The sequence below is a fragment of the Bos javanicus genome, chromosome 3, assembly GCF_032452875.1.
Source record: "Bos javanicus breed banteng chromosome 3, ARS-OSU_banteng_1.0, whole genome shotgun sequence".
NCBI classification, from domain to species: domain Eukaryota; kingdom Metazoa; phylum Chordata; class Mammalia; order Artiodactyla; family Bovidae; genus Bos; species Bos javanicus.
Window position 1 is genome coordinate 40749340 of NC_083870.1, and position 17879 is coordinate 40767218.

The window sequence follows — 17879 nt, forward strand, 5'->3', positions numbered from 1 at the left end:
TGGCCATGTAGCATCAGCCACTCTTAACACTTTTCTATATTAAAAGTGCAGAATCTGCCTGTGATTAATGAAGGATGAAAGAATCAATGAAAAGTGGCCAACTTATTGTTTTGGAGCAAGTTGAATCACCTTTGGCCCTAAAACCAAAATGTTCTTTTCTCAATATTTCCACATAAGCATGTATTTTTACAGGATAAATGTTTCAAAAGATACTGATATTCAGGCCATACTTTAAGAGGTTTTAATTCTAATCCAGTTTAACTCAGGCATCACCATGTTTTAAAAGTTCCTAGATAATACTAATTTATTGCTTTCACAGCCACTAAGCTATATGCATATGTCAAAAATATTTGCAACTGTTACATTTAGATATAATATTAGGCAACATTAAAATTATGCCTTCATAGAATATTTAGTGATATTGTAAACAACTTATAGGGCTTCCCTGTTGGCTCAGATGTTAAAGAATCTGCCTACAATGAAGGTAACCCCTGTTCCATCCCTGGGTCAGGAAGATCCGCTGGAGAGGGGAATGGCAACCCCGTCCAGTAATGCACCTGAAGTTAAATTAAGAAAAACTAGAAATATTGATGATAAGTGCTATCCAATTATGTACATTGAAGGAAAATATAAATAATACATGTCTCTTGGTGGTATAAATCAAACTATTCCTTTTTTTGTAAGTATGTCTAGTCTCCAATTTTTTATATTGAGCATATCATTATTCTATAAATATGAAAATAGCATGCTGTATAAGAAAATTGTTGTCTCTGCCCTTTACCATCCTGTTCCAGAAAAAAAAATAGGGATTATATAGGTATTGTGACTAGACAAATAAAAAATCATTTTTTCATGTTATCATGAGTCATTTCTACAGTTTCACATTCCCAGTTGCTGTTTGTAAACCAATAAATAATGTCATCGTGTTTAAGCAACAGAAGGAAAAGATGGGGTTCAGGGCATAAAGGCTTATAAGACCTATGAACCTTCTGCTTCAAGTGCTCCTTTGCCAATAGTTTAAGGATATTCTAGGACCTTCCTCTTTTCTCAACCCCACTGTATTCTGTGTAAGTTGGTCCCACAAACTGTTCTGAGGCATCAGAAGTTTACTTTCCAATTTTTCATCTTTAGCATTTCATTAGTATTTTCTCCTTTATTGAAGTTGCCTATCACTGTACTGAAAATACAGTTTTTCTGTCTGGATTTATTTTTAAATGACTCTAAAATGAATGAATTTGCATTCTAATGTAGTAACATAGACTGCAAAAGTTTTCTGATCATAATTAAGAGAATTTCATTAACCTTGAAATCAGTAGCATAAAACAAGCTGTGACAACATACTGTGTCCAAGGTGACATCGTTATAAGTATGGTTCTTAAGGCTTGTTTGAATATTTTTCGTGTGAAGACCGCTTACCTATGTAAAGTTGATCTTGAATCAGACAACTGTTTAGTTCAATATAAGATAGTGAAAGTGAAAGTCGCTCAGTTATATCTGACTCTTTGTGACCCCATGGACTATATAGTCCATGGAATTCTCCAGGCCAGAATATTGGAATGGGTAGCCTTTCCCTTCTCCAGGGGATCTTCACAGCCCAGGAATTGAACCTAGGACTCCTGCATTGTAGGTGGATTCTTTACCAGCTGAGCTATCAGGGGACCCCTATCTATAATAACAAGATCATAAACTGTATTCTTAATTTCTTGCCTTGCTTCATCCAGTAAAATATTTATTTTTGTTCATAAAGCCTCCTCATCTTTTAAAGTTTTATAGATAGTAATTTGGACTTGTTTATGTTTTTGTTATTTATTTTGAATGCACATAGGAAATAATAATACTATTTGTCTGTTAATGTTTAAGATTTTGATAAATATTTTATATATTAAACATACTTTCTTAAGATCTTAAGGAAATTGTCTCAGTCAAATTTCACAAACATATATTTTATTCAATCCACTTATTTTTATTTTCTTTCTATCCAAATTTTTAAATTAATGCTTTGTTCAGGGGGTCAATTTTGTTAGTTTAGTGTTTTAAACCTTTTAGTATATGCTGTACATCGTTGGACTTCACTGTAATTTATCATTTGTTTTAGCATTTTCAAACTGAGTAGTAATTTTATTGCACTGGAAGAAAATAGCTACACACTCAAGTTTCCACCAGTAGGAATTAACACTCCACAAAAATCGTTGTTTAGCTCTGTCTCTCAATATTTGGTATTTATTAACTCAATTTATTCAGATATTTGAATAAAAGAAACTTTGCTCAAAAACTAGGTTAAAATTTCTTAATATAGTTATTTAAGCTTTCCTTTAGTAAAAAAAAAAAAAAAAGTTTACATGATTGCTTGCTATTTACAGTGAGAAATTAAATAATTTTTTCAAATAGATTACCTTTAGTTGAAATGGAAAAACCTACATGCAGTTCTAACTACAACCATTCATTTTAAATAGTATTTAATTTTGATAAAATTTAGGTGAATTCTTACCCTATTCTTTCATTCACAAACAGTCCTAGAATTATCTTTACTCAGGGCTCTATGTCAGGGTTTCCCTGGTAGCTCAGCTGGTAAAGAATCCGCCTGCAATGCGGGAGACCTGGGCTCGATTTCTGGGTTGGGAAGCTTCCCTGGAGAAGGGAATGGCTACCCACTCCAGTATTCTGGCCTGGAGAATTCCGTGGACTGTATAGTCCATGGGATCGCATAAGAGTCGGACACGACTGAGTGACTTTCACTATGTCCTTAAAGAAGACACTATCACTTAAGAGGTTAAGTTATTGAACATCATAACATTAGTAACATTTTTTTCCTATTCAAATTAAGAAATGTAGTGAAAGTAAAGAATGGAAAAACTTGCAAATCTTCCTTCCAAGCACTCTAATAGACTGAATTCTATTTTGAAGTGATTATTATTATTATTTTAACTTTAGGGGAAACTTGGCGTTCCAGGATTACCAGGATATCCAGGAAGACAAGGTCCAAAGGTAAAATAATTAGCTTGATTTTTATAGCTTGTTTATTAGCATTTTGTCAATACATTTAACATTAATCATCTATGGTTACATTTCAGTTTGTAATGTAGAGATGATGAATCCTTAAAATATAATGTTACAAGAGAAAGTCAGATGCATTTATGGGCACTGGGATTGCAGAGAGTTCAGAGAGCTTATGTGATTTTGGACTGGAGTATTTTAGAGACAGAGGAAGTCATAGTCAGCCACTTCCTTGTAATTGGAATAAGGTCTGTTCCTAGGCGGCATTTAATTAACAGATCTAGAAGTTTTAAGTTTGATTTCCTGTCTAGTTCCCTAAAGGTTTGAATTACCATTTGATATTATTTTAAGAGAAAGAATGGCTCTTCTTTCATCCTCTTTATTTTCCCTCATTTCCACAGATTCAGTTTCCTAGGGCTACTGTAACAAATCACCACGAACTTGGTTATTTAAACAATGGAAATTGACTTACATTTTTGAAGGCCAGAAGTCTAAAACTGAGGTGTCAGCCAGCCCATACTCCTTCCAAAAGCCCTGTAGGAGAATCTGTCCTGTCCTCTTCCATCTTCCTGTGGCCCTCGGCATTTTTTGGCTTGTGTGCAATCTCCAACCCCTTTTTCACATGGCCTTTTTTTCTGTGTTCTTATCTTCTCGTCTTCTTATAAAGAGAAGATACTTCTTATACTTGTCATTGGATATAAAGACCACCTGGATAATTCAGGATTATCTAATTTCAAGATCCAGAACTAAATTACATCTATGAAGACCCCTTTTTTCCAAATAAAGTAATATTCACAAATTCCAGAATATTTGGATATTTGACGTGTCTTTGTGGGGAGTACTACTCAACTCATGCACTCAATGCACTGAGATTCTATTTTTGACTACGTGAAATACACATATTTTAAGCAAAAAAGTGTTTTAAAAATGTGTTTACCTTGTACTAATTTTCCTCGAGCTCATTATAAAACTTCGTTAAGGATTCTTTTGATTGATTGACTAGTTACATTAAATGGTTAAATTATTTCATATATAAATTTTGCTTATTAATATAAAGGTAGTTACATGCACGTGAGATTATCTATATCTATCTACTATCTATCTATATGTTTGTCATCTATCTATCCCTGTTTTATTCTTTAGTGTTTGACAGGTTTATAATATAAGGATACATCCTGGTGGGTGTAATAATACCCAAACATATATTTATTAATGTTTCACAGATAATCAATGGGAGACAAAAATATCCTACCTCCTGACAAATGTGAATTTCATGCTCTTGTGACTCATTATCATGTGATAACAGTATTTTAGGCTTGCCATACAGTTTTGCCCTATTTGCTGGCTTTCTAGAATATTTTCTTGTATTCTAGGAGGTAATTCTTTAGAAGGAGCCCTTCTAAAGAAAGATGCATTTAATCTATGATTTAAAAAATAATACAAGCATTAATTCGTAATTTTTACCTTTTAAATATTGTCTCTAATACCCTATTCTGTTACCTAGTTATCTTCCTTTTGGATGTCAAGCATTTTCACAAGTGCTTTGAGTAAAAGACAATATTTGTTTATAAAATACAATTTTAAACTACTCTTAACTTATTGGGTAAATTTTCAATCTAAATTGAATTGCAATTGTGGTTGTGTTTTGATTTAAAAACAGAAATCTGTTTTTACATTTACATGAATGAGTATAGTTTTCTATTAAGTGTTTATTTGACATTCTTATATTTTTCTCTTTTTCCTAAGTCAATACTATGTTCAATAATCATTCAGTTCTTTAGTAACAAAATGGACCAGAATGACTAGAGAGAAATGCTTCTTCCTCGAGGAATCAAACATTGCATGTTTACCTTTTAACCTAAATGTCTGAAATTTTGGTCTTTATCTTTTTCTTTTACTTTTCTTCACAACTTTTTTCTATGATCAAAACCATTTGTTTCTCAGTTCTTAAAAAATGATGGATACATCAAAAATCAAAGATAGGGTCACATTCCTTTCCTATGTGGAAGCCAGTGAATTTTGAATAGGCTTAAGTCTTTATTATACTAAATATGAAACTAGACTACTAATCCCTTTCAAGCAGTATAAGGACTATAATCGGGCTTCCCTGGTGACTCAGATGGTAAAGAATCTGCTTGCAATGCGGGGGACCTGGGTTTGATCCCTGGGTTCAGAAGATCCCCTGGAGAAGGGAACAACTACCCACTCCAGTATGATGGCCAGGAGAATTACATGGACTGAGGAGCTTGGCGGACTACAGTCCCTGGGGTTGCAAAGAGTCAGACATGACTGAGCGACTTTCCCTTTCACTGAAACTTGGCTGCTAATTTTCAAGCAATATAAGGACTATAATTAGACAATATAATTTATGTAATATCTTACTAGAAATGTAAACCATAATGGGTTTTTTAAATATGTACCATTATGCTGCTGCTTCTGCTGAGTCCCTCCAGTCGTGTCCGACTCTGTGCGACTCCAGAGATGGCAGCCCACCAGGCTCCCCCATCCCTGGGATTCTCCAGGCAAGAACACTGGAGTGGGTTGCCATTTCTTTCTCCAATGCATGAAAGTGAAAAGTGAAAGTGAAGTCACTCAGTCGTGTCCGACTCCCATGGACCCCATGGACTGCAGCTATGTTGTATCAAATGACAGCTATTTCAAAAAGTAAAATCTATTTTCAGATAGAATTAGTTTATATTTAAAAATAGCATTTAAACTAATTTTAAAAGTTTTATTCACCAAAAAAGCTGATTTTGCTATTAACCATTGACTTTTTGGCCTTTTGTTGGCTGTTTATTTTTTCCACTTAAAAGCAAATGTCTTTTCATAGAAACTGTACATTTTGGTGATAATTTTTATGTGGGAAAAAGAGAAGGATCTGCCCATATATTACAAATTGTTTAGTTGGTGGATTAGACATTTTTGTCTATTTCCCATAAATTTCTTAGAGCAGAAACTATGTAAGAAAATAAATTTATTAAACATAAAATTGATACATAAGAGCCATTTGTTCGAATAAAGTCTCTATAAATGTGTTTCTCTTCTACTCCGGACAGATGAATATTTGTCCTTAAATTGAATTTGATAGAAATGAATTACTTCCATATTGAATTATAATTACTTGTCAATGGCCTAGAGTATTCACATAGTAATACTCTACCAGATATAACTATATGATTCTCTGTAGACACTTAGCAGCAGCAGCAGCAGAGATAGAGAAAAGGCTTTTGAAAGCCAGCAAAAGAGACACTGATGTATAGATCAGTCTTATGGACTCTGTGGGAGAGGGAGAGGGTGGGGAGATTTGGGAGAATGGCATTGAAACATGTATAATATCATGTATGAAACGAGTCGCCAGTCCAGGTTCGATGCACGATACTGGATGCTTGGGGCTGGTGCACTGGGACGACCCAGAGTGAGGGTATGGGGAGGGAGGAGGGAGGATGGTTCAGGATGGGGAACACAGGTATACCTGTGGCGGATTCATTTTGATATTTGGCAAAACTAATACAATATTGTAAAGTTTAAAAATAAAATAAAATTAAAAAAAATGTAATTTGCAGACATTTTCCCCCATTATGTGAGCATTACATGTTCTAATAATTGTCCTCAGGTTGATCACATAGTGGTCTCTATAAATGAACTATAATATGTTGCTAAATGGGTCCTAATAGGAAGCTTAGCAGTTCTTACTAAGCTTTGTCCATCAAATGCCATAAGGCTTCACATACAAATTTCCTGACTTGTGGAGGAAATATAAATTGATAACACCCATTCTGTATGTACCACCTGGAGAAATTGTTAAAAATGCAAATTCCTGGACCCTATTGCCTGCAGTAGGATTTGACAGTCCCTTCTTTCAGCAGTCACTCTAGACTATTCTGATACAGAGGAGCCATTATTACTGGGAGAAATATTACTTTAGGTTAGTTCAGTCCAAATGAGTGTGCACTGAAATAGAAAACAAATTTATTGTTACCAAAGGGAGAGAAGTGGGGGAAACAAACAAATTAGGAGTTTGGGATTAAGAGATACACAGCACTGTATATAAAATAGATAAACAACAAGGACCTACTATATAGCACAGGGAACTATATTAAATACCTTGTAATAACTTTTAATGGAAAAGACTCTGAGTGAAGAATATATATTTGTGTGTGTGTGTGTGTGTGTGTGTGTGTGTATAACTGATTAACTTTACTGTACACCTGAATCTAATAGAAGAAGAAAGAAAAACAAAACCCAAAGATGTATTCAAGTCAAAGAAGGCTTTGTTTTACCTTCATTGATGCATGGAAAAGTGTGTAAAATCTGCATGTCTACTATTCTTTGCTAGACATTTTACACATTATTGCATTTAATCCATACACTGGTCTGAATAGGAAAAGTGAGTGCTTGGAAGCCCCCTCCCCCACCCACCACTCTGAGGGTCTCATAGTTATTAGTAAGTTTAAGAGAAAGGATTGAACCCTAATCTGCTTTATTTCATGATACACTAATGAGGTAAACCAATCACAGTCATGTTCGAAGGAATCTCTTAGTAGATGAAAATCTGGACATATGTACAAGGTAAAATGGAATTATATTCCATTTGTAAAAGGTAACTGTGGATTAAATTACGTAGTGCTTTTATAGGGCTTATTACATCCTTAAATAATCCTTATTTAATGTTATCTATTATTATCATTTTTATACTTTGCCTTCCTTCAGTTCTATATCCTACAAGTGTCAAAGTACCTATAAGATGCAGATGATCTCATTTTACTGAAGAAAAAGCTATGCTCAAAGGGGATAAGTGATGTACTCAATTTACTTACATGATTGCATGACAAACATAAGTCTTGAATTCATATGTTTGGAATCCCCATAACAGATTTTAACGCTGGACAGTCTGACTTAGACTCTCAGCTGTATCCAACCACATTTAAACATCAAACAGAAAAAGGGGAAGGTTTTTAATCTTTTTGATTTTATCCAGTTCCAAAGGTACAAAATACTCAACTAAAAAGTGATAAGTATACTACAAGAATACAATAATGTTAATTCAGAAAAACATTTTATAAAACTCCTATTTTACTATTTGATTATTCATGCTTGTGAAAAACAAAATTTTTCTTCAGAGTTGAAGCCAATATGTAGAATTATAAGTCAAAATTTATTTTATATGAAATGTCCTTTAATTGCTATTTTTTGATATGAGAAATGATATATTTGATTAATTAATTTCCTTAAAGCTGAAAACTAAGATGTGTTATCAATTCATGTTTTCAATGCTTCCAGGATTTCAGGTGTCACTGTAAGTTCATTTTTCAGTACATGAATAAAGATTGTATGGTGTCTTAAAGTTATATTTTTGATTTTGAATGCTACCCACTTGTGAGAACCACTGTATTTTAAAAGACTTTCAGCTTGTTGCTAAAATGTTAATTAATATACTCATTGGTTACTATTTTTGTTTTTGTAGGGTTCCACTGGATTTCCTGGGTTTCCAGGTGCCAATGGAGAGAAAGGTGCCCGGGTATGATATACAAGTATACTGTTCTGGACTAATATAAGTGTTCTTACATGGGAACCTATGTCTCGGACCCAGACTCGCAATTCATTGTGATATACTGTATACTGAGGCTGTTTGTACTGTTGTTGACAGGGCGTAGCTGGCAAACCAGGTCCTCGGGGTCAGCGTGGTCCAACGGTAAGGGCCTTGATTTAAAATGGTGATTTTGATTTTGGATTTAACTTTCCAAAATAATTTGCTTCAAAAAAGAAAACTGATCCTGTGCCGTTTTGATGTAATTGGAGCTAGATCAATTTCATCTTTGCTCTTACATGCAGGGACCTCGAGGTTCAAGAGGAGCAAGAGGTCCCACTGGGAAACCAGGTCCAAAGGTACTGTCAGAACTTGTTCCATTTGGGCTTGTCTGTAGGTTCCTCTTCCAGAGGACGGCTGTTACCGGAAGGAGTCAAAACTGATTTTTTTCTGTTTTTGTGTTGTTTTTCCCAGGGCACTTCAGGTGGTGATGGCCCTCCTGGCCCTCCTGGTGAAAGAGTAAGTATAATAGTTACATCATATAAATGTTTATATTTCACAAGTGTTTAAATTTCTGGGAAAAGACATGTGTTTGCAAATCCACAAAACGTCAGAGTTTAAAAGTTCCTATTCTTTAATATGTGTGTGCGTGCTAAGTCGTGTTGGTCATGTCTGACTCTTTGCGACCCTATGGACTGTAGCCCACCAGGCTCCTCTGTCCATGGGATTCTTCAGGCAAGAATACTGGAGTGGATTGCCATGTCTTTCTCCAGGAGATTTTCTTGATCCAGGGATCGTGTCTCATGAGTCTCCTGCATTGGCAACTAGATACACGTGGGAAGCCCACTCTTTAATTTACTTCCTTAAAAAAATCTTCATCATTTATGTGCTACTAATTTTGTTATAGAAGTGAGAGAAATTATATGTGTAACTGGCGTATGTTATTAACTCTTAAACCGAAATCTTGTTTTTCTTTTAAATATGTGCTGCTAAGTTGCTTCAGTCGTGTCCGACTCTGTGCGACCCCATAGACGGCAGCCCATCAGGCTCCCCCGTCCCTGGGATTCTCCAGGCAGGAACACTGGAGGGGGTTGCCATTTCCTTCTCCAATGCATGAAAGTGAAAAGTGAAAGTGAAAGTGAAGTCGTGTCCGACTCTTAGCGACCCCACGGACTGCAGCCCACCTGTATATAACACCTATACCTTCTCCTCCCCTGCTCTTGCTTTCCATACTGATACTTTGTTTCTGGAGCTGGCAGTAGCATTATGCTGGTAACATGCAAGCTTCCAGTAGCCATTAAGTCACAATCAATAAACATTCAAATCAAGATAAAGCGTCTATTCCAGTAAATAGGAAAACTATTTAGTAAATTGATTTTTCAATTGATATAAAATAAAGCTAAATATACATAAGTAAGCACGCCCTTTGTTTGGCAAACTATAGCATTTTTGTAGCCAGATTTTAAAAGCTATCCTCTTGAAAGAATTTAAAATATTCTACATTACTATCAATGAAATTAGGCTAATGACTTAATATTCTATACTTTAATTATACATTTTATATTATAAAATTGATATTATAAAATATAAAATTGATATTATATATTTATAGAATTATACATTTTATATTATTGAAATTTATAATAGGTATTTCACAAAAAGTAAAACAGAAATACCCTCTGATGTATAACTTAAAACTGAGAATAGGTCATTTTTTAAAAAATAAACTTTCTATTTGTGACAGAAATGTCAGTATATAAGACCCAAGTATAAACATTAAATTACAGTTGTTTCAGGGCTTTGGGTCAAGTTTAATTAAGTTTCTATTAAATATTTCTTACTGTTGATGAGCTATTTCCAAATTAAGTTCATCCTGTACATTTTGACTTCATAAACAATATACACATTTTAAATATTTTATATCAGTCATCTTAATTGGAATATACAGTTAAATTAATTAAAATGGCTGAATCATTAACTGGAATAGAACCAGTAGAACCATTTAACAAATTGTAGCATAACTAAGAGTTTTGTCTTTAAAGCACAAACTATTCTATTTACATATTTTATTATACATTCCAAAATCTCAGTATCAGCTATAAATCTTCATGATTTTATTTTGGAACACAACAGTGTAACCCAAGAACATGATCACTTGTGACTGTGAAGAAATTTTGAGAATGAGAAAAGTATATTTTGAGGATCAAAGTAAAGTGAGTGTTAGTCGCTCTGTTGTATCTGACTCTTTTCGACCCCATGGACTGTAGCCTGTCATGCTCCTCTGTCTGTGGGATTCTCCAGGCAAGAATACTGGAGTGGGTTGCCATTCCCTTCTCCAGGGTATTTTTTCCCAACCAAGGGATTGAACCTGGGTCTCCCACATTGCAGGCAGATTCTTTACCATCTGAGCTGCCAGGGAAGCTCAAAGGTTGATTTTAAAAAGCAAAAAAATTTTTAAGTGTGCTTGAAACCATTTCCAAGAAACATTTATACTTGTTTTAAATATACAAAATGTATTTCTTGCATTCTGTGTAGTTTATCATACATTTTCTCTATAATATAGCATTTTCTCAAAGAATTTTAAGTATCATGAACTATTTGCTATGTCTTAGGCACACAGTTGAAGAACAATAAAAGTAATATCACAGAAATGTTCTCTTCTGTATATATGACTTGGGAAGTTCAAGGAGAGAGTTTTGTAGTACCATTGAATTAGAAATTAAAAATACCTATATTTGCCCATTTTAATGACCTTCTTTAACAATATATTTATGTATGTATATATATATAAATAGCATTATATGTACAAACAATATATATTATATATGTATATATACATATATATTTATATGCACTCATTAGGATATTCTACAAGTTAAATATGATCCCTCATACTCATGATTTGCAGAGCATGAATGCCTACCAATAAGGACTTAGTTAATATAGTTTTTACTTAGGTCTAAAATGAGAAATTTTAGCAAAAATAAAACAGAATAAAAACAAAAAATGAACATACTGAAATAAATTGAATTTTGCATAAACAATGGATAATTTGTGGCATAAATATTTCTTTTTCAATATTTGGGACATAGTATTTTCATCTTATCTACAAAAGAAGCTTATGCATGAATAAAATGAGATAGCAATGTCCTCAAAAACAAATACATTTTAAATATAGAGATTAGTTAAAGGTGTCCTCTATGGTCTTTTTGAGATAGTCACTTATTTTTTTCTTTTAATTTTGTATGACTGTAGTGTCAAAATATGTATAGAGTCAATTTTAAAAATAATTTGGGGGAGTCTATTGAGTTGAAATATTTCCATTTATAGATGTTTTTAGCTAATATTGAAAATAGATTGTCTACAAGGTTTCCTGATACACCCATGTTCTATTTACTTTTAATATGAATTCTAAATATTTTCAGTGTTCTTAAGCTAATGCCACTTATGTGATGTGCAGTTTTGAGTACTGAATTTTGTGGAAAATCATCCATTTTGCTTATAGATTAGCATAGATTATCTCATTGTATTGCCCATTGTTCTGCCATTATGGTAAATAAGCTGTGGTCTGTATTGTTCTTTATCTGTAGAAATAAACTTCAGAGTGTAAAGATGTTCCTATTAAAGTATATGCTTAGATTACCCTACCGCTTTTTCTTTTCAGGGTCCTCAAGGACCTCAAGGTCCAGTTGGATTCCCTGGACCAAAAGGCCCTCCTGTAAGTGTCATAGTTTTTCTTTCTCTTTCTTCACTTGATAGTGTTTTCAAATTTTGCAAGTCACAGCTTATATGTGAAATATATTTGAATACAAATATTGATACAAATTCCTATAAAAACAAAATGCATGTGTGCATGCCAAGTCGCTTCAACTGTGTCCAACTCTGTGCCACCCTATGGACTGCAGCCTGCCAGGCTCCTCTGTTCATGGAATTCTTCAGGCAAAAATATTGGAGTGGGTTACCATGCCCTCCTCCAGGAGATCTTCTCAACCCAAGGGTCGAACCTGTAGTTCCCGGCCTAATGCATACAGGAGGATCCTTTATCACTGAGCCACCAGGGAAGCCCATAAGACAAATTGGTGATTAATGCCAGAGTTTGTATTTTCAGCTTATGAAGTTTATCAAACATTTCTGAATATAATTTAGATATATCTGATTAAACATCCCTTCAAAGTATATCAAAACTAGAACAACATGAATATTATTCTCTCAACTACTCTTCTACTGCAATGAGTATTATTGATGGCATTAAAAATCATTACTGAATCTTAAATATTTGGTGTATTAATTTCTTTTATCTTTTATCATCCAGTGCATCCTTCTTCAAAATCATCCTCCAATGTTCTGATATTACTTATATCACATTAAGATCTATTATTTGTATTTACTATTTTTGCCTTTATAATGTATTTTTTAAGAAAATGTAATGATAACCCTTCTTGAATCATTCCCTTTTTTATAAAATTTATTTAGAGCCACAGTCTTTAGACTATCCTAGTAAAATATTTTCATAAAGTTAATTGAAATTTTTTCTTTTTAGACAGATATTTATGGGAATATAGGACATGCCTTGTGCTCAGTTGCTTTTTTCTCTCCTTTTTTGGCAACCTATTCAATTTATTTATAAGAGCTAGTATCAAGTTACTGCCTTAGTCCATTCTGGCTGCTATAACAAAGAAAACATAGACTGTCGAGTGTATAAATGATAGAATTTATTTCTTAGAGTTCTGAAGGCTGTAAGTCAGAGATCAGAGTCCCAGAATGATGAGGTGAGGACCCTTTTTCAGGTAGCAGACTTTTCATTTTCTGTTCTCTGGAGACACTTTTATAAGTCAACCATTCCATTCTTGAGGGTTCCACGAAGATAACATAAGCACCACCCAAAGGTACCACCTGTTAATAACATCACATTTGAGCGTTATGCTTTCAACATATGAATTTCAAAGGGACACAGCCTTTCAAACCATAGCACCCACCTATCAAAGGAAATTGTTCTCACAGGGTGGCCCCCATGGGCCACCAAGAAGATCAGGAGCACTTTATTAGAAATGCAGTGTCCTGTTTCCACCTTACCCCTTTAATCGGAACTCAAGGAGAGGGGCCCAGTCTGCGTCTTAATGAGCTCTCTGGGTAGTTCTGATACATGCTAATGTTTGTGAACCACTGTTCTAGTCCAGAGTAGACAATGCTATTCAAACTTTAATGTACACATAAATCATGTTGGTATTTTGTTAAAAATGTAGGTTTTGATTCAGTATGTCTGGGATAGGTCTTGAGACTTGATATTACTGGCAAATGTCCAGATGATGCCAATGCCAATGGTCAATGGGCCTTACTTTCAATAGTGAATTCAAAAGTAGTTTGAGATTAAGACCAATATAGTTTGAATATGAATATGACCTACTCTGTAGGAAACTGAGTACAGTTAAAATTTTCAATCAATGATTTGAGAACAAAATTTTTTCAATGCAATAATACAAATAACTAATTCCTTATAAATAATTACTGACGGTTTTACTCACATCCTGGATGTTTTCATTTAGAGACATACTGATACAGATTTTTGGCTGCATGTTTTAAACTGATTTTGAACTGAATTTTTTTTACAAACGACTACAACATGCACCTTGTATGAGGAAGTTATATAAGACGTTTTGGATGCTAACATGTAAAAAATTTTCTAATTTCTAATAATTATGTATCTAATATAAATAATTATAGTTTACCAAATATAGTTCAATAACAATCTTACATAAAAGAACACTACTAAATTAAGATGTTTAAAACCTAAATAAATGTTACAAATGAGTACATTCTACTTTTAAACATGTTGAAAATCATTTATAAATTAATAAAATGTTCTCCAGTACTTTTATTGAGTTTGAATAACTCCCTTGTTCCTTGATTACTTTCAAATGTGACTTTAGCTCACATATTTGAAAATGGGTTATTTATGGTAAAATACTGATTTAAGTGTTAAATATTATTTTTATCACTAAAAATCTTGATATTACTGCACACATATAAAAAAGCTATTATTTATATTATAAAGTTATAAAAGGATCAACACAAATACCTATTATTAAACAAAGGATAATTAGATACTACCTGCATGTAATGTTGTTTACTATTTCAGTTTTGTTCCAAATATAATATTAAATGATGAAAAGCTGCATATATAGAGAAATGAAAATACTGTTGCAAAATTGTGCACATAAGATCCATTCATAAGTATTTTTAAGGCATGCTCATAGATTATTGTTTAGCAACATAAAATCCAGTGATATGTATAACTTCAACATTATCATGCCATTTATATTTGAACAAACTGGTAGGAGTGTCTCTCATGTAGTATAATTTTATTGTCACAGAGTGCCATTTTTCCTCAGATTTTTTCAGTCCATTCTCTCACGTATCTTTCAAGTTTTGAGTCATTGATCATGCATGCATTTTGTCTCTTAAGTATTAGAAGTGTAATAAATGCCTACACTTGAGAAGCATGCAGTCTGGTAGAGAGACATGACACTGCTAAGGAACATTGCTTTCACTGCTAAACAAAATGATTTTTATACTCTATTTCTCTGACAAATGAAACATTCGAGTGTGAAATAAAGTACCTATCATTTGTTCTGGTATGCAGTTTTATAACATATAGGAAAGAACTGTCTTCATTTCTTTGATATTTAGAAGGAAGGATTCAGGTAGAAGGATTGAACCAAGCTCCTCTTCCTTCAAATTAACTGATTCGTTTTCATTATAATTAGGAAATGTATATATATTATATGTGTATGTATAAATAAATGAAATATATATATTATATATATATACTCACACACATATGTATATATGGGATACTTGGAATATTCATGTTTAGAGTCTATTTATCTCAAGCCAATGTCAGCATATAGTTACCCCATTTAAGAAAAAGTTAACTCTGGTGATTAATAAGATTTATAACATGATTACTATAAAATACCTTCTATTTATAGAGAAATCAAGACAGTGCTAATGAGAAGTGAAAAAATTCTTAACATTTATTTCTAAGTATCTTTACACAGATTACTTTGCTATATACATACAGCCCCCACTTAGATAAATTTGTTGTCACTGACATTTTCCAATGACATCAAATGTCCATCTATTTTGATCAATAATATTATTATTTTTAAATTAATGCCATGAAATTATTTGGCCACTATATTTATTTTATTGGGTAGTAGTTTGGAGTCAATAAAACTATTTAGGATTTATCACTTAATATTAGGAATGCATACTTAAGAAAAATGATGATATGAATTTTTTATATAGTCTATTAAACACTGCTCCCATAGAATATCTAGGAAAGCCATTAAAAATCATGTTACATTCATCTCAGATTATGTTATTTAGATCTAAGTTTATTTTAAAGCATTGTAATATTTTGCAATAAAAGTATTATCTATACTTTTCACACCAGCAAATATAATGAGATATTTAACTTTTATATTTACAAATGTTAAACAAATGTAAATAGCTTATGTGTGTTTGCATGCTCAGTCATGTCCAACTCTTTGTGACCCTATGGACTGTAGCCTGCGAGGCTCCTGTGTCCATGGGATTCTCCAGGAGAGAATACTGGAGTGGCTCTTCTGGATCTAGGGATTGAACTCCTGTCCCCTGTGTCTCCTGCCTTGCATGTGGATTCTTTACTGCTGAGTCACCCGGGAAGCCCTATAAATAGCTTATACTGATTGCAAAACTCATCATTTGAGATGCAGTTTAGCACGGTGGAACAAAGTGTCTGATTCATGTTTATTATCCTTTAGCAGTCACCCTGTAATTTTATTTAAAAGTTTTACTACTAACCCCAATTGATGGCACATCTATTCCCATATGTATCAAAATAGTAGGATTTGTTTTTATTTACTATTTTGAAATACTGAACCTAAACAAGATCCAGTAACAATTACTTATGTTTCACCTCCAAACTGAGAACTGTATCTCATATTATGATTACCTAGTGCCCAACACATAAGTATGTAGTATATGTTTTTGAAAGAAAGAATGGGTCTGTGTTGCCCAAGAATATCTGGGGGACTTGGTTAAAAACATTCCAGTTTTGGTCTTTGGGGAAGATGGCAATAGAATCACTGAGATGGTCCTGGAAAATACGAACAAATCACTGAGCAAGCAATGATCTTGCGAAATATCAGAGAGGCTTTAATTAGAGCTGGTAATTTAAATAGTGTGTCAATAAAGAGGAGATCAGGGAGAGAGCTGGTATTAGTCACCATCAGGAAGCCTTTCCCCAAGGTGTTACAACCAACTTAGAAAAAGTCTTATTCCAGTGGAAGAAAGCTGTCTGTGAAAATGATATTATTTGGAAATACTTTTTTTCAAACTTCATATGCAAAGAATTGATACTTGAAAATAAGTTTATGTAAATAGTGTATTTTTAATACCTGAGTAGGATTATTCAAATAATTAAACTGTGAGAGGTATGCCTGTTATCGTTAAACATGTTGTCATTGAAGTGATCATTTCCTTCATTTACCCAGACCTTCTCACCTAAGAATATCTCTGCCTGTGCCTATTATACATATTTTGAAATTTGAACTTGATGCTTAATGGTTTCTGTGTAGGATGAGTCATCCACAATGCATTCTAAAGAAGCCATCTATATCTACTAAGTATCTAAACAACCCTCTCAGGGTTTTTACCTTAAATTCTTAGTTGATGAGCCTCATTTATTTTTTCAGTCATGACAAAGACAGCATCATTTACCTAAAGTGATAGCACAGTGGACGTGCTCTCCAGTGTTTAAGAGACGTTATGCTTCCAAGAGGGTATTTAAGAAAAGCTACAGGGAAAAATTGGGCCTGGTAACTGCTAAAATTGAGTGGTGCCCCTTGTTTTCTTTACCTGAAGCAACTGAGAAGTAAAATGCTGTTGTTTGTAAGAGTTTTTCTTTCTTTCATATTCTGGTCAGTTAGAAGCTCAGACCACCACTAGAGGACACCATCTGTCTCTATTATTTAAGTCTTGATGCACAGGAAATTGAATTAAAAGTATTCACCAAATAACAACAAAAATAAGGGAAAATATTCATTTGTCAAGTACTGAAGGACTATTATTTTTGCAAAAATAAAATACAAATATGTGGATATGCTCTATAAAAATATAGTTGCTAATGAAATAATTTAAATGTAAAATACTCAGATTACAGTTTTATAATATTGTGTTGATCTGAGTTATAGCTATCTGGTGGTTTATTCACTCAGTCATATCCAACTTTTTGAAACCCCATGGACTCTAGCCTACCAGGCTCCTCTTTCCATAGGATTTCTCAGGCAAGAATACTGGAAAGGGTAATAATTTC

The 17879-nt window shown here is 33.4% G+C and overlaps 1 protein-coding gene across 3 annotated transcripts in view; it reads left to right on the plus strand.

Moving 5' to 3' along the window:
- The window catches only part of COL11A1 (collagen type XI alpha 1 chain), a 226869-nt gene that overhangs the window by 121123 nt on the left and 87867 nt on the right, over positions 1-17879 (plus strand). For all 3 annotated transcript variants that reach the window (XM_061411030.1, XM_061411027.1, XM_061411031.1), the window contains 6 exons: positions 2932-2985; positions 8459-8512; positions 8642-8686; positions 8827-8880; positions 8996-9040; positions 12186-12239. In XM_061411030.1, coding sequence (XP_061267014.1) covers positions 2932-2985; positions 8459-8512; positions 8642-8686; positions 8827-8880; positions 8996-9040; positions 12186-12239 — 306 coding nt within the window. The remainder of the gene's footprint in view (positions 1-2931; positions 2986-8458; positions 8513-8641; positions 8687-8826; positions 8881-8995; positions 9041-12185; positions 12240-17879) is intronic.